This window comes from Heptranchias perlo, chromosome 5 (assembly GCF_035084215.1).
Source record: "Heptranchias perlo isolate sHepPer1 chromosome 5, sHepPer1.hap1, whole genome shotgun sequence".
Taxonomy (NCBI): domain Eukaryota; kingdom Metazoa; phylum Chordata; class Chondrichthyes; order Hexanchiformes; family Hexanchidae; genus Heptranchias; species Heptranchias perlo.
The window spans coordinates 135,349,539-135,367,867 of NC_090329.1; the positions used below are offsets into that span (position 1 = coordinate 135,349,539).

The window sequence follows — 18,329 nt, forward strand, 5'->3', positions numbered from 1 at the left end:
GTACAATCTTATACCCTAGGATGTCGGCCATCAGCTCCAGAGGATTTATTGACTTTTAGTACCTTTAGTTTCCCCATTACTTTTTCGCTACTGATATTAATTACTTTAAATTCCTCACTTTCATTAGCCCCTTGGTTCCCTACTATTTTTGGTATGCTTTTTGTGTCTTCTACTGTGAAGACAGATGCAAAGTATTTGTTTAATGTTTCTGCCATTTTCTTCCCCATTATAATTTTTTTAATATTCATTCATGGGATGTGGGTGTCGCTGGCGAGGCCGGCATTTATTGCCCATCCCTAATTGCCATTGAGAAGGTGGTGGTGAGCCGCCGCCTTGAACCGCTGCAGTCCGTGTGGTGAAGGTTCTCCCACAGTGCTTTTAGGTAGGGAGTTCCAGGATTTTGACCCAGCGATGATGAAGGAACGGCGATATATTTCCAAGTCGGGATGGTGTGTGACTTGGAGGGGAACGTACAGGTGGTGGTGTTCCCATGTGCCTGCTGCCCTTGTCCTTCTAGGTGGTAGAGATTGTGGATTTGGGAGGTGCTGTCGAAGAAGCCTTGGCGAGTTGCTGCAGTGCATCCTGTGGATGGTACACACTGCAGCCACGGCGCGCCGATGGTGAAGGGAGTGAATGTTTAGGGTGGTGGATGGGGTACCAATCAAGCGGGCTGCTTTGTCCTGGATGGTGTCGAGCTTCTTGAGTGTTGTTGGAGCTGCAATCATCCAGACAAGTGGAGAATATTCCATCACACTCATGATTTGTGCCTTGTGGAAAGGGTTTGGGGAGTCAGGAGGTGAGTCACTCGCCACAGAATACCCAGCCTCTGACCTGCTCTTGTAGCCACAATATTTACGTGGCTGGTCCAGTTAAGTTTCTGGTCAATGGTGACCCCCAGGATGTCGATGGTGGGGGACTCGGCTATGGTAATGCCATTGAATGTCATGGGGAGGTGGTTAGAACATAAGAACATAAGAACATAAGAAATTGGAGCAGGAGTAGGCCAATCGGCCCCTCGAGCCTGCTCCGCCATTCAATAAGATCATGGCTGATCTGATCCCAACCACAAATCTAAAGAACACAAGAAGTCGGAGCAGGACCCGGCCACATAGCCCCTGGGCCCTCTCCGCCACCCACAGGGCATTGACCGATCCGAACTCAGCTTCATGTCCAATTTCCTGCCCGCTCCCCATAACCCCTAATTCCCTTTACTTCTAGGAAACTGTCTATTTCTGTTTTAAATTTATCTAATGATGTAGCTTCCACAGCTTCCTGGGGCAGCAAATTCCACAGACCTACCACCCTCTGAGTGAAGAAGTTTCTCCTCATCTCAGTTTTGAAAGAGCAGACCCTTATTCTAAGATTATGCCCCCTAGTTCTAGTTTCACCCATCTTTGGGAACATCCTTACTGCATCCACCCGATCAAGACCCTTCACAATCTTATATGTTAGGCTCTCTCTTGTTGGAGATGGTCATTGCCTGGCACTTGTCTGGCGCAAATTTTACTTGCCACTTATGAGCCCAAGCCTGGATGTTGTCCAGGTCTTGCTGCATGCGGGCTCGGACTGCTTCATTATCTGAGGGGTTGCGAATGGAACTGAACACTGTGCAATCATCAGCGAACGTCCCCATGAGTCAGTAGAGGTGCTGCCGAGCCACTCTTGGTGATGGACATTGAAGTCCCCCACCCAGAGTACATTCTGTGCCCTTGCTACCCTCAGTGCTTCCTCCAAGTGATGCTCAACATGGAGGAGGACTGATTCATCAGCAGAGAGAGGGCGGTAGGTGGTAATGAGCAGGAGGTTTCCTTGCCCATGTTTGACCTGATGCCATGAGATTTCATGGGGTCCAGAGTCAATGTTGAGGACTCCCAGGGCCACTCCCTCCTGACTGTATATCACTGTACCGCCACCTCTGGTGGGTCTGTTCTGCCGGTGGAACAGGACATACCCAGGGATGGTGATGGAAGAGTCTGGGACATTGGCTGAAATGTATGATTCTATGAGTATGGCTATGTCAGGCTGTTGCTTGACTAGTCTGTGGGACAGCTCTCCCAATTTTGGCACAAGTCCCCAGATGTTACTGAGGAGGACTTTGCAGGGTCGACTGAGCTTGGTTTGCCTTGTCGTATCCGGTGCCTAGTGGTCTGATGCCAGGTGGTCTGTCTAGTTTTATTCTTATGACTTTTTGTAATGAGATTGTAATTTCAATTTCTCCTGACTCAGCCTCTAAGGAGCCAATGTTTACTTTTGCTACTCTTTTTACATGGAGAAGCTCTTATAATCTGTTTTTGTGTTTCTTGCGAGCTTACTTTTATATTCTGTTTTTTCCCTTTTTTATCAATTTTTTAGTCATCCATTGCTGGTTTCTAAAACTCTCCCAATCCTCAGACTTACTACTCTTCCTCGCAACATTATAGGCCTCTTCTTTTAAGCTGATACTATCCTTAACTTCATTAAGTTAGCCACGGACGAATCACTTTTCCTGTGGAGTTTTTATTTTTTAACGGAATGTAAATTAGTTGAGAATATTGAAATATTTCTTTAAATATTTGCCATTGCTTATCTACCATCATACCTTCTGGTCTAATTTCCCAATCTACTTTAGCAAACTTGCCCCTCATACCTATGTAATTGGCTTTATTTAAGTTTAAGACTCTAGTTTCGGACTTAAGTACGTCACTCTCAAACTCAACGTGTAATCTATCATACTATGATCAATCTTCCCCAGAGGATCCTTTACTGTGAGATTATTAATTAACCCTGTCTCATTACACAATAGAAGATCTAAAATAGCCTGTTCCCTTGTTGGTTCCACAGAACCATAGAAAAGATACAGCACAGAAGGGAGCCATTCAGCCCATCGTGTCCGCGCCGGCTCGAAGAACAACCAGGTGCCCATTCTAATCCCACCTTCCAGCACCCGGTCCGTAGCCCTGCAGCTTACAGCACTTTAGATGCAGGTCCGGGTATTTTTTAAGTGTTGAGGGTCCCTGCCTCTACCACCAATTCGGGCAGCGAATTCCATACACCCACCGCCCTCTGGGTTAAAAAAAAAGTTTTTCCTCATGTCCCCTCTAATCCTTCTGCCAATCAGCTTAAATCTATGTCCTCTAGTTCTTGAACTCTCTGCTAGGGGAAACAGGTACTTCCTGTCTACTCTATCTGGGCCCCTCATAATTTTGTACACCTCAATCAAGTCACCCCTCAGCCTCTTCTGCTCCAAGGAAAACAACCCCTGTCTATCCAATCTCTCCTCAATTTTCAAGCCCTGGCAACATTCTTGTAAATCTTTTCTGCACTCTCTCCAGAGCAATTACATCCTTCCTGTAATGTGGTGACCAGAACTGCGCACAGTACTCCAGCTGTGACCTTACCAGCATTTTATACAGTTCCATCATTACATCCCTGTTTTTATATTCTATACCTCGGCTAATAACGGAGAGCATTCCATTTGCCTTCTTCACAACCTTATCTACATGTACTGCCACCTGCAGGGACCTGTGCATATGCACTCCAAGGTCTCTCACTTCCTCGACCCCTCTCAATATATTCCCGTTTATTGCGTATTCCCTTTTACTGTTTGCCCTTCCTAAGTGCATTACCTCACACTTCTCTGGGTTGAACTCCATTTGCCACTTTTCCACCCACTCCACCAACCCATTAATATCTTCTTGGAGTCTACACTGTCAACTACATGGCCAATTTTTGTGTCATCTGCAAATTTGCTAATCATGCCCCCTGCATTCAAATCCTAATCATTAATATATACCACAAACAGCACTGAGCCCTGTGGCACACCACTGGAAACGGATTTCCATTCGCAAAGACATCCATCGACTTTTACCCTTTTGTTTCCTGTTACTGAGCCAATTTTGGATCCAATTTGCCACATTTCCCTGTATCCCATGGGCTTTTACCTTTCTGACCAGTGTGTCATGTGGGACCTTGTCAAATGCCTTACTAAAATCCATGTAGACAACATCCACTGCACTACCCTCATCAATCCTCCTTGTCACTTCCTCAGAGAATTCAATCAGATTTGTAAGGCATGACCTTCCCTGAACAAATCCATGCTGACTATCCCTGATTAAACCATGCCTTTCCAAGTGACAGTTTATCCTATCTCTCGGTATTGATTCTAATAGTTTGCCCACCACCGAGGTAAGACTGACCGGCCTATAATTGTTTGGCCTTTCCCTCGTACCCTTTTTAAACAATGGTACTGCTTTTGCAGTCTTCCAGTCCTCCGGTACTTCCCCTGTATCTAGTGAGGATTGGAAAATGATCCTCGGAGCGTCCGCTATTTCCTCCCTGGCTTCCTTCAATAGCCTAGGAAACAATCCATCCGGCCCTGGTGACTTATCAACTTTCAAGGATTCCAGTCCCTCTAGTACTTCCTCTCTCGTTATGTTTACCTTATCCATGATGTATTGTTCTAGGAAACTGTGTCAAATGCATTCCATGAACTCGTCCTCCAGACTGCCTTTGCCATTTTGATTTGTCCAGTCTGTATGAAGATTAAAGTCCCCCATGATTATTACATTACCTTTTGTTCCAAACCCCTATTATTTTACACTGTCCAACGGTATAGCTACTATTAGGGGGCCTATAAACTACTCCCACCAGTATTTTCTGCCCCTTGTTATTTCTTATTTCCACCCATACTGATTCTACTTCCTGATGCTCCGAGCCAAGATCCTTTCTCACTACTGTCCTTATGTCATCCTTTATTATCAAGGCTACCCCCCCATCCCCAAATATTACTTTTCCATTTTGTCTTTACGAAACATTAAGTACTCTGGAATATTTAGTTCCTAACCTTGCAACCACGACTCTGTCATGGCGATTAGATCAAACCCATTTATCTGTGTGCCACTAATTCGTCTGTCTTGTTACAAATGCTTTGTGCATTCAGATAGAGAGGCTGCTTGTGCCTGCAGCTCACCAATCTTATTTACCACGCTCCGTGCATTTATGTACTTGCACTCTTAAATCCCCCATCTTAATCTGCCTTGTATTTCCCCCCTGTCTGATCCCTCCTATTTCTGAACTACTCTTTATTGTAATACTGTTTGTCTCTCCCAGTCCTGTGTGCACCTTGTATCTCTTCTCCAATGCTTCATCCTGGTGCCCCTCACTCTGCCAAATTAGTTTAAACCCTCCCCCACAACATTGTTAACCTCCCCGCGAGGCCAGTCCACCTTGTACAGGTCCCTCCTGCCCCAGACCTGGTCCCAATACCCCAGGAATCTGTAGCCCTCCCTCCTGCGCCATTTCTCCAGCCACGTGTTATCCTGTCTTACCAGTGCATCTGTACTCACTAGCACATGGCACTAGGAGTAATCCAGAGATTACTACCTTTGATATCCTGCTCTTTAACTTCCTCCCTAGTTCCAGAAACTCTGTCTGGAGGACCTCAACCCGTTTCCTACATATTTCATTGGTTCCCACATGGACCACGACTTCTGGCAGCTCCCCCTTCCCACACAAAATGTTCTGCATCCATTTGGTGATGTCCTTTACTCTGGCACCAGGGAGGCAACGCACCAGGGAGGCAACACACCATGTGCGACTCACATCGGCGGTTGCAGAAACACCTGTCTGTCCCCCCTAACCATCAAATCCCCTATGACCACTGCATTTCTACACGTCACTGTGCCCCCTGTGCAGTTATTTGCCCCACAGTGCCCTGGATGTGCTCTGGACTACACTCCCCCGAGGTGTCATCAGCCTCAACATTATTCAGCACTGAAAACCGGTTTGAGAGTGCCACGCTCCTGGAGGATTCCTGCACTTCCTGTCTCTTTCCCCCCCCCCCCCCCCCCCTGCCCGATGGCCACCCACTTACTATCCACCCACTTTCTGTAGCTGTGGGGTAATTACCTCTTGGAACATGCATCCAGGAAATTCTCAGCTTCCTGAAATCCTGAGCTTGAGTTCAAGCAACTGGAGGCACTTCCTGCACAAATGGCTATCCAAGACACATGAAGCATCCTGGAGTTCCCACATGAAACAGGAATTGTAGGCAACGGGTCTCAGATGTTCCATCATATTGTGTAAAAATCTATCTACAACATCTAAAACATATAGATATGTTTTTAGTTTAGTATCCCCTTACTATTTATTTATTTATGTATACCAGATATTTTATTTAATGCAATTTGGATCCAGTTAATGTTGGTGTCCTCTACTTAACTTTTAATTTTATCCCCTTAGATCTAATTAATTACTGATTATTTATATATTTACTTATTTACTGTTGCCCCTTGGTTTAAATTACTTAGCACCTCCTTCCCCCTCTGCACCGAATTCCCACTCTCTCCAAACTCCCGTCATCACTCTGTTTAGCAAGCTACTCCATTTAGCAGATTCACCCATCTCTCGCCAAGCTTTTTGCATGCTATTTTTTTCTTCCAAATTTTTGCCTTTCTCCCCTCCTACCTGAAGCCCCTAGTCTTGCTATGATGTGTTTCTGTGGGTACTGGCAGCTCTCTGGTGCCCTGTTCACACTGCCATTCTTCATATGAGCTAAAACAGCAATTGTCAGCAAGTTAATTGACCATGGAAGACATCACCGCCCAGCCTGATCCCCTCAGACTGATATCCATGTTTGTGCGTTTTCCCTCTTTAACCTAGGCAAGCTGAGGCTACTTCTAGAGTCCAGTTGCTGCCTTGCCTGAGTTTGATGAAGTCACCACAGAACAATATTGAGCTAGTACCACTGGGGTGACTTCTTCATGGAGCGTTTAGAATGTACAGCCCACCCCACTCCCCCTCCCCCATGACCAGTACAGTATGCTGAAGATGTATAATTTTGGGACAGACATGATAATTCCACATAGATTATAAGATATTTCCACAGATGTTTTGACATGACATCAGTTGAAGTTGGTGAAATAAGGGTAATGTAATGCTTCAGGGTAGTTATGAGCCAGCCATCACAAATTGTTTATTCCTTGATTTGTGAAGAAAACAAATCAGTGTGTGATTGGTAATTTGACCGGTAGAATCATACAGCACAGAAGTAGGCCATTCGGCCCATCGTACCTGTGCCGGCTCTTTGAAAGAGCTATCCAATTAGTCCCACTCAGCAACGTCTTGAATTTATATAGCGCCTTTAACGTACTGAAACATTCCATGGCTCTCCTCTGCTCTTTCCCCATAGCCCTGTAAATTTTTCCTTTCCGAGTATATATCCATTTCCCTCCTGAAAGTTATTATTGAATCTGTTTCCACCACCTTTTCATGCAGTGAATTCCAGATCATAACTCGCATTGTAAAAAAAAATGAATTTTCAACTCTAAAATTAATGAAATCATTTTCCATCTATTGTATTAGTTTTTGGCAACTTACAACAACATGCTGCAATATTCCCCATGTACAGGAAGATGTCTAGGAGCATTGAGAAGGTGAAACTGGACACCAAGCAGAAGGAATAACCTGGAGGATTGAGGAGGAGAGCAAAGGATTGGTCGAAAAGAGGGGTTTTGAAAGCCAGAATCGAGATAGGAAGTTCCAGAGAATGGAAGTGTAGTGGTTCATGCAATGATCACCAGTGGTGCAGTGAAGGAGCTGAGAATAAGGAGTAATTCAATGTCAGAGGATGGAAGTGCAGTGGTTCATGCAATGATCACCAGTGGTGCAGTGAAGGAGCTGAGAATAAGGAGTAATTCAATGTCAGAGGATGGAAGTGCAGTGGTTCATGCAATGATCACCAGTGGTGCAGTGAAGGAGCTGAGAATAAGGAGTAATGCAATGTCAGAGGATGGAAGTGCAGTGGTTGAAGCAATGATCACCAGTGGTGCAGTGAAGGAGCTGAGAATAAGGAGTAATTCAATGTCAGAGGATGGAAGTGCAGTGGTTGAAGCAATGATCACCAGTGGTGCAGTGAAGGAGCTGAGAATAAGGAGTAATTCAATGTCAGAGGATGGAAGTGCAGTGGTTCATGCAATGATCACCAGTGGTGCAGTGAAGGAGCTGAGAATAAGGAGTAATTCAATGTCAGAGGATGGAAGTGCAGTGGTTCATGCAATGATCACCAGTGGTGCAGTGAAGGAGCTGAGAATAAGGAGTAATTCAATGTCAGAGGATGGAAGTGCAGTGGTTCATGCAATGATCACCAGTGGTGCAGTGAAGGAGCTGAGAATAAGGAGTAATTCAATGTCAGAGGAGGGTACATGTGGACATGTACAGCCTGAGGAGATTCATGAGGTAAAGTGAGGCAGGCAATTCAGGGATTTAAAAAATATACTGGGGTAAAGGAAGGGCAAGATTGAATTTACTGAAGTGTTTGCAATTTTTCAGTTGTCTAACTGCTTCAGAATGGGGCATGCAACCATTTATTCAAGATATTTTATTCCTAGTGCTTAATCATTTGTACTCTGTTTTGGTGATCTTAAACTATTAAGCTGTAGATCCGATTAGTCTTTTCCCATGCACTGAATATTATTCATATCAATAGCTAGAGTTATAATGGAAGCTGCTTTCGGATATCAAATGTCAAAATGGAGGCCAGGATGTAGAATGAATGTGCTGAGGGGTGGGGGGGCTTTACTAAAGAAATGGATAAATATTTGAGGAAATACAAATTTTAAAGCGAATGGGACTAAGTGGGTAGTTCTTTCAGAGAACATGAGCAGGCACGATGGGCCGCCTGCTATGCTGTAAAATCCTATGATTCTATGTCGCTACTGCTTGAGTAAAAAGTAATCAGGATACAGGGACTTTATTTGAGAGTTGGGTGACATGGGCGTATCTGCTCATTAATGTACAACAGCAACTTGCATTTATATCGTGCTTTTAACATAGTAAAACGTCCCAAGGCGTTTCACAGGCGTGTTATCAGACAAAATTTGACACCGAGCCACAGAGATATTAGGACAGGTTATCAAACACTTGGTCGAAGAGGTAGGTTTTAAGGAGCGTCTTAAAGGAGGAAAGAGAGGTGGAGAGATTTAGGGTGGGAATTCCAGAGCTTAGCGTCTCGGCAGCTGAAGGCATGGCCACCAGTGGCGTTGTGATGAAAATCGGGGATGTGCAAGAGGCCAGAATTGGAGGAACACAGATCTCGTTGGGCTATCGGGCTGGAGGAGGTTACAGAGATAGGGAGGGACGAGGCCATGGAGAGATATGAAAATTTTAAATTCGAGACGTTGCTCGACCAAGAGCCAATGTAGGCCGGCAAGCACAGAGGTGACGGCTGAACAGGACTAGGTCCAGTGGTCAATACAGTATTTACAGAGTAATAGTTAATCCTGTTCCATTCAGTATCGCTTCCAGTTCATAGGGGACTTGGTCTGCTGTTGACATTGCCTGTGATGCTCTCTTTCCCTCCACCCCCCCCCCCCCCCCCACAATTTCCTTGTCCGCAAAATCAAACCTCCCCCAGGCTGCTTAGCTTTGAACCCGCATCTATTTCCAGTTGCTCTCCTATTTCCCCTCGTACCATGCCCATTACACTGCTGACTACCTGTTCTCCCAAGTGTGAGTTATTCTACTGCTGTCCTGAGAAGTGATGTTCTCGCTGGGTGCCACGCTATGTTTTCAAAGGAATCCCTTAAGTTCTTTTTATCTTTTTCTAAAAACAGACAATTGCAACAGCAGAATGAAGAGTTGTGCCGAAGGCTGACCCACAGCACACACAAGTTGGAGATTATGGAGACTGACTTTGAATCGAGTCGCCATTACCTTGAGGCAGAGTTGAGCCATGCCCGGGAAGAGATGGACAAACTGAGGGACAAATTTCGCAGGTCAGCAGCTCGACAATGTGTTGGTTAATTTTTTACATACTGATCTGTAGAGAACAAAGATTTAGCATGTTACATTGGCAATTTCAACTTGAGTGTTTACTGTTGTTCAGGCTTTTGTCCAACGTTTTGAAAAACGTGTTGCCTGCCTAAATTTTAGACTAAGGGATGCTCATTAGTGTTGGAGACACAAGTAACATGGGAAGGCTAGACGTGGAGAAAATATTTGTGACTACTGTTAAACTAAGTTGAACAGAATGTTCTTTTAGGGAGGGGTTACTTTGTGACCAGCACGCTGGTTAGTCAGACAGAACAATTGAAAGGCAGTTACAGGAGCATCTAGCTTGAGCTTCACTTGGTGAGCTTATCGATGTATTTCCGTAGTCCTGTGTTGTAACGTTCGTCTGGAGTGCTTGACCTATACAGGTGCACACTGTTTGCAGTTTCTGTCCTACTATACTGGCGGATAAGAATTTTCAGATGAGTTTTATAGATTTTAGCTTTTTTTCTCCTCCTCCTTACTTTTGGCTTTATTCATTCAACAATGAATGGAGACAGCTCCGAGAATTCTAGAATACTGATCCCTGCATTAGAGGATTGAGCTGTGAGGAAAGACTGGAGAAATCTGGGTTTTCCAACCTCATTCCTTATCTCTCTAATCTCCTCCAGCTCGACAAACTCCCACCCCATCCCAAACAGACTTGACCTCTTGTGCAATCTCCTCCCCCCCGCCCCCCCCACCCTTCACCCCACCGTTGGTTGCTGTGCTACCCAGGTTCTACTCTGAAATTTTGTCCTTAAACCCCTCCATCTGCCTCTACTCCTTTAAGATCCTTCTTAAAACCAAGCTTTTGGTATTTCCAATATTATATAAATGCTTGTTGTAATAGTTGGTGAAAGGAGGTAACTTTATATAGATACATGAGATGGTAAACAAATTAGAAAACAGGAATCTGCAGCGCGACAAACTAAATGATAAGACTAAAAACAGAAAATGCCAGAAACACTGACAGATCAGGCAACATCCGTAGAGAGAGAAATAGTTAACGTTTTAGGTCGATGATCTTTAATAGAAATTCGGATGATAGGGCAGTGGGTTCAAACTAGTCAAAGGAAAATTTCAGACTGATAACAGGCAGGTCTTCACACAAAGTGATGATCACATGCAATGGAGGCAAAAACCCTGGAATAATTGGAGATGATTAGATGCTGTAATGGGGGACTGAAGGATCTTTCTGCATAGACAAGCTAAGATGAGTTGAATGACCTTCATCTACCAATGGATGTCTGTATTAAAGTAGGAACTTTTATTTATATCGTGCCCAAAGTGATTCCCATCCAATTAATTATTTTTGAAGTGCAAGAACTGTTATATAGGCAAATATGACAGCCAATGTTTCACACACAGGGCCCTGCAGATGGGAAATGAAGTGAATAATGAGCTAATCGGTGGTGTTGGTTGAGAGAAGAATGTTGGCCAGGATACCAGGAGAATTCTCTACTTTTCTTTGAGTAATGCCATGGGACCGTTAACAGCCACTTGAGCTGGCAGATAGCGCCTTGGTTTAATGTTGCATCCAAAAGACAGTGCCTCCTTTAATGCAGCACGCTCTCACTATCTGCTCAACTCCTGGAGTGGAGCTTGATCCCACAACCCGATTGCATTGAGGGCACCATAACTCAGTCAAGCTGGCACTTGACATGAAAGTAATGTTTGAATCTTTTAGTTCTCCCAGTGAAGTGTATGAGATATCTAATGTTGGTTCTATACATATCAGATTTGATTGTTTGTAGGCTTTTCTTTTGTTTGTAGTTCTCCATTCTTGTTCCCGTGTACAATGTATTACTTCAGTGCTGTGACCTATCAAGTTTTTCAGTATTTGTACCTTTTTATTCCTGGGGAGCTGACAACTGACTTGTTCTACATAAATGATTCACCACAATGCTTGTAAAAACTGAAATGGATTTTGTTTTCTCTGCCCTTGTAGATTACAGAATAGTTACACTGCATCCCAGCGAGCTAATCAGGAGCTGGAGGACAAGCTGCATGCCCTGGTGAGTGACCCTGTCAATGTAGTTCCCCATTTGAAGGGGAATCAGTGTTTGATTTTCACAGCGTGCAGCCATTGCACAGTGCTGACGCCTGAGGAGTGCTAAGAAAGTTTATCCTTCAGCATTGTTAATGTAACAGGTACCATCCTGTACTATCACATCTTAATTTGTAATGTTTTTATTATAGTCACTCATCTGCTTTTTTTTCATGTGAATAAGATTGTATTGTTTGGTGATGAAATGCCACTCTGATCCCCTGAAGGTGTTGCCTGTATTTGGTGTTGTGTTTGCATTTTGCCTGGTGGTCATCACCTAGTATCAATGTTTACATTGCCCAAATAGTGTGAGGGGTAATGTGTTGAGGAAAGATTGAGTGCAGTAAATAATCTTTGAATGAGTTTGCTGGTGAGCATAAGTTTTCCATCGTGTAATATGTCAAATTTGTAATTGTGCTTCTGATATTCTGAAGGCAGGTTAAAGAAAGAGAAAACTTGCATTTATATAGCGCCTTTCACAGCCTCAGGATGTCCCAAAGCACTTTACAGTCAAAGTACCTTTTGAAGTGTAGTCACCCTGTAATGTAGCAGCAACCAATTTGCTCACAGCAAGGTCCCACAAACAGCAATGAGGTAATGACCAGATAATCTGTTTTATTGATGGTTGAGGGATAAATATTGGCCAGGAAGAACTGCTGCTCTTCTTCGAATAGTGCCATGGGATCTTTTGCAACCATCTGCCTGTGTTGTGTTGCCTACCTGGTGCCAGGGTTAAGGACATCTTCTCAGGGCTGGAGAGAAACTTGGAGTGGGAGAGGGAGGATCCAGTTGTCGTGGTCCACGTAGGTACCAACGACATAGGTAAGAGGTTCTGCTGAGGGAGTTTGAGCAGCTAGGGACTAAATTAAAAAGCAGAACTACAATGATGATAATCTCCAGATTATTACCTGAGCCACAAACAAATTGGCACAGGGTAAATCAGATCAGAGAGATGAATGCGTGGCTCGAAGATTGGTGTTGGGGAAGTGGGTTTCGATTCATGGGGCACTGGCACCAGTACTGGGGAAAGAGGGAGCTGTTCCGCTGGGACGGGCTTCACTTGAACCATGCTGGGACCAGTGTTCTGGAAAACCAAATAACTAGGGCGGTAGAGAAGGCTTTAAACTAAATAGAGGGGGGGAGGGCTCAGGTGGGGCGAAGTTTAGATTGATAAAGAGAAAAGACAAGGAAGTAGTACAGGAAAGTGATGGGGGTAATGATAAACAGAGTGTGTCATGAAGGGACAGAGCGTACAACATAGAGTGCACTAGCAAATGGGGCCGGGGTAGGAAAGAATGGTAAAAAGACAAAATTAAAGGTTCTTTATCTGAATGTGCGCAGCATTCGTAATAAGATAGATGAATTGACAGCACAAATAGAAACAAATGGGTATGATCTCATGGCCATTACAGAGACGTGGTTGCAAGGTGACCAAGGTTGGGAGCTAAATATTCAGGGTTATTTAACATTTCGGAAGGATAGGAAAAAAGGTAACGGTGGCGGGGTAGCTCCGTTAATAAAGGATGAAATTGCTATAATAGTGAGAAATGATCTTGGCTCAGAAGATCAAGATGTCAAATCAATTTGGGTGGAGGTAAGAAATAGCAAGGGAAAGAAATCACTGGTGGGAGTAGTATATAGGCTCCCTAACAGTAGCTACACTGTAGGGCAAAATATTAATCAGGAAATAAGGGGGGCTTGTAAAAAAGGTAATGCAATAATCATGGGCGATTTTAACTTTCACATAGATTGGACAAATCAAATTGGCAAAAATAGCCCTGAGGAGGAGTTCATAGAGTGTATTAGGGACTGTTTCTTAGACTAATACGTCGGGGAACTAACCAGGGAACAGGCCATTTTGGATCTGATAATGGGTAACGAAACAGGATTAATTAATGATCTCAAAGTAAAGGATCCCTTGGGAAGCAGTGATCATAACATGATAGAATTTCACATCCAGTTTGAGAGCGAGAATCTTGGGTCTGAAACTACTGTATTAAACTTAAATAAGGGCAATTATAAAGGAATGAGGGCGGAATTGGCTAACGTGGACTGGGTAAACAGATTAGCTGGTATGACGGTGGATAAGCAGTAGCAAACATTTAAAAAGATATTCGCAACAAAAATATATCCCTGTGAGCAGGAAAGACTCCACAAAAAGGGTGAACCAACCATGGCGAGCTAAGGAAGTCAAGGATGATATCAGGTTAAAAGAAAAAGCATACAACATGGCAAAGTAGTGGACAGGGGAATGTCAATGGATGTTATTTATATGGACTTCGAGAAGGCATTTGATAAAATCCCACATAAGAGACTGTTAGCTAAGATAGAAGCCCACGGAATCGAGGGAAAAGTACGGACTTGGTTAGGAAATTGGCTGAGCGAAAGGCGACAGAGAGTAGGGATAATGAGTAGGTACTCACATTGGCAGGTTGTGACTAGTGGAGTCCCGCAGGGATCTGTCTTGGGGCCTCAATTATTCACAATATTTATTAACGACTTAGATGAAGGCATAGAAAGTCTCATATCTAAGTTTGTCGATGACACCAAGATTGGTGGCATTGTAAGCAATGCAGATGAAAACATAAAATTACAAAGCGATATTGATCGAATGGGCAAAACTGTGGCAAATGGAATTCAATGTAGACAAATGTGAGGTCATCCACTTTGGACCAAAAAAGGATAGAACAGGGTACTTTCTAAATGGTAAAACGTTAAAAACAGTGAATGTCCAAAGGGACTTAGGGGTTCAGGTACACAGATCATTGAAGTGTCATGAACAGGTGCAGAAAATAATCAATACGGCTAATGGAATGCTGGCCTTTATATCTAGAGGACGAGAGTACAAGGGGGCAGAAGTTATGCTGCAGCTATACAAAACCCTGGTTAGACCGCACCTGGAGTATGTGAGCAGTTCTGGGCACCGCACCTTCGGAAGGTCATATTGGCCTTGGAGGGAGTGCAGCGTAGGTTTACGAGAATGATACCCGGACTTCAAGGGTTACGTTACGAGGAGAGATTACACAAATTGGGGTTGTATTCTCTGGAGTTTCGAAGGTTAAGGGGTGATCTGATCGAGGGGAACAGATAGGGTGGATAGAGAGAAACTATTTCTGCTGGTTGGGGATTCTCGGAGTAGGGGGCACAGTCTAAAAATTAGAGCCAGACCTTTCAGGAGTGAGATGAGAAAACATTTCGACACACAAAGGGTGGTAGAAGTTTGGAACTCTCTTCCACAAACGGCAATTGATACTAGCTCAATTGCTAAATTTAAATGTGTGATAGATAGCTTTTTGGCAACCAAAGGTATTAAGGGATATGGGCCAAAGGCAGGTTTATGGAGTTAGATCACAGATCAGCCATGATCTTATCAAATGGCGGAGCAGGCACGAGGGGCTGAATTTTTAAAAATTCATTCATGGGATGTGGGCGTCGCTGGCAAGGCCGGCATTTATTGGCCATCCCTAGTTGCCCTTGAATGGCCCACTCCTGTTCCTACTATCACTGGAGAAAAAGTACGAGATAAACTAATGGGTCTAAAGGAAACATGTACCCTGGACCTGATGGCTTGCATCCGAGGGTCTTAAAGGAAGTGGCTACTGAGATAGTGGATGCATTGGTTGTAGTTTCCAATGGGCACGGTAGCATAGTGGTTATGTTACTGGACTAGTAATCCAGAGGCCTGGACTAAAAATCAGAGTCAAATCCACGGCAGCTGGCGAATTTAAATTCAATTAATTAAATAAAATCTGGAATTAAAATACTAGTATCAGTAATGGTGGCCATGAAACTACCGGATTGTCGTAAAAACGCATCTGGTTCACGAATGTCCTTTAGGGAAGGAAACCTGCCATCCTTACCCAGTCTGGCCTAAATGTGACTCCAGACCCACAGCAATGTGGTTGATTCTTAATTGCCCTCTGAAATGGCCGAGCAAGCCACTCAGTTGTAAAATCTCGCTATGAAAAGTCGTCATAAGAATAAAACCGGACGGACCACCCGGCATCGGACCACTAGGCACTGGACATGACAACGGCAAACCAAGCCCAGTCGACCCTGCAAAGTCCTCCTCACTAACATCTGGGGACTTGTGCCAAAATTGGGAGAGCTGTCCCACAGACTAGTCAAGCAACAGCCTGACATAGCCATACTCACAGAATCATACCTTTCAGCCAATGCCCCAGACTCTTCGATCACCATCCCTGAGTTTGTCCTGTCCCACCAGCAGGACAGATCCACCAGAGGTGGCGGTACAGTGATATACAGTCAGGAGGGAGTGGCCCTGGGAGTCCTCAACATTGACTGTGGACTCCATGAAATCTCATGGCATCAGGTCAAACATGGGCAAGGAAACCTCCTGCTGATTACCACCTACCGTCCTCCCTCAGCTGATGAATCAGTCCTCCTCCATATCGAGCACCACTTGGAGGACGCACTGAGGGTAGCAAGGGCACAAAATGTACTCTGGGTGGGGGACTTCAATGTCCATCACCAAGAGTGGCTCGGTAGCATCACTACTGACCGAGCTGGCCGAGTCCTGAAGGACACAGCTGCCAGACTGAGCCTGTGGCAGGTGGTGAGCGAACCAATACGAGGGGAAAAACTTATTTGACCTCGTCCTCACCAATCTACCTGTCGCAAATGCATCTGTCCATGACAGTATTGGCAGGAGCGACCACCGCACAGTCCTCGTGGAGACGAAGTCCCGTCTTTGCACTGAGGACATCGTCCAACGTGTTGTGTGGCACCACCATCGTGCTAAATGGGATAGATTCAGAACAGATCAAGCAGCTCAAAACTGGGCATCCATGAGGCACTGTGGGCCATCAGCAGCAGCAGAATTGTATTCCAGCACAATCTGTAACCTCATGGCCCGGCATATTCCTCACTCTACCATTACCAACAAGTCAGGGGATCAACCCTGGTTCAATGAGGAGTGTAGCAGAGCATGCCAGGAGCAGCACCAGGCGTACCTAGAAATGAGGTGCCAACCTGGTGCAGCTACAACTCAGGACTACATGCATGCTAAACAGCGGAAGCAACATGCTATAGACAGAGCTAAGCAATTCCACGACCAACAGATCAGATCAAATCTGCAGTCCTGCCACATCCAGTTGTGAATGGTGGTGGACAATTAAACAACTAACGGGAGGAGGAGGCTCTGCAAACATCCCCATCCTCAATGATGGCGGAGTCCAGCACGTGAGTGCAAAAGACAAGGCTGAAGCGTTTGCAACCATCTTCAGCCAGAAGTGCCGAGTGGATGATCCATCTCGGCCTCCTCCCGATATCCCCACCATCACAGAAGCCAGTCTTCAGCCAATTCGATTCACTCCACGTGATATCAAGAAACGGCTGAGTGCACTGGATACAGCAAAGGCTATGGGCCCCGACAACATCCCAGCTGTAGTGCTGAAGACTTGTGCTCCAGAACTAGCTGTGCCTCTAGCCAAGCTGTTGCAGTACAGCTACAACACTGGCATCTACCCGACAATGTGGAAAATTGCCCAGGTATGTCCTGTCCACAAAAAGCAGGACAAATCCAACCCGGCCAATTACCGCCCCATCAGTCTACTCTCAATCATCAGCAAAGTGATGGAAGGTGTCGTCGACAGTGCTATCAAGCGGCACTTACTCACAAATAACCTGCTCACCGATGCTCAGTTTGGGTTCCGCCAGGACCACTCGGCTCCAGACCTCATTACAGCCTTGGTCCAAACATGGACAAAAGAGCTGAATTCCAGAGGTGAGGTGAGAGTGACTGCCCTTGACATCAAGGCAGCATTTGACCGAGTGTGGCACCAAGGAGCCCCAGTAAAATTGAAGTCAATGGGAATCAGGGGAAAACTCTCCAGTGGCTGGAGTCATACCTAGCACAAAGGAAGATGGTAGTGTTTGTTGGAGGCCAATCATCTCAGCCCCTGGGCATTGCTGCAGGAGTTCCTCAGGGCAGTGTCCTTGGCCCAACCATCTTCAGCTGCTTCATCAATGACCTTCCCTCCATCATAAGGTCAGAAATGGGGATGTTCGCTGATGATTGCACAGTGTTCAGTTCCATTCGCAACCCCTCAGATAATGAAGCATTCCGAGCCCGCATGCAGCAAGACCTGGACAACATCCAGGCTTGGGCTCATAAGTGGCAAGTAACATTCGTGCCAGATAAGTGCCAGGCAATGACCATCTCCAACAAAAGAGAGTCTAACCACCTCCCCTTGACATTCAACGGCATTACCATCGCCGAATCCCCCACCATCAACATCCTGGGGGTCACCATTGACCAGAAACTTAACTGGACCAGCCATATAAATACTGTGGCTACAAGAGCTGGTCAGAGGCTGGGTATTCTGTGGCGAGTGACTCACCTCCTGACTCCCCAAAGCCTTTCCACCATCTACAAGGCACAAGTCAGGAGTGTGATGGAATACTCTCCACTTGCTTGGATGAGTGCAGCTCCAACAACACTCAAGAAGCTCGACACCATCCAAGATAAAGC

At 45.1% G+C, this 18,329-nt stretch overlaps 1 protein-coding gene across 2 annotated transcripts in view; it reads left to right on the plus strand.

Moving 5' to 3' along the window:
• Positions 1-18,329, plus strand: part of tjap1 (tight junction associated protein 1 (peripheral)) — a 116,327-nt gene that overhangs the window by 49,989 nt on the left and 48,009 nt on the right. For both annotated transcript variants that reach the window (XM_067985232.1, XM_067985231.1), the window contains 2 exons: positions 9,591-9,752; positions 11,738-11,804. In XM_067985232.1, coding sequence (XP_067841333.1) covers positions 9,591-9,752; positions 11,738-11,804 — 229 coding nt within the window. The remainder of the gene's footprint in view (positions 1-9,590; positions 9,753-11,737; positions 11,805-18,329) is intronic.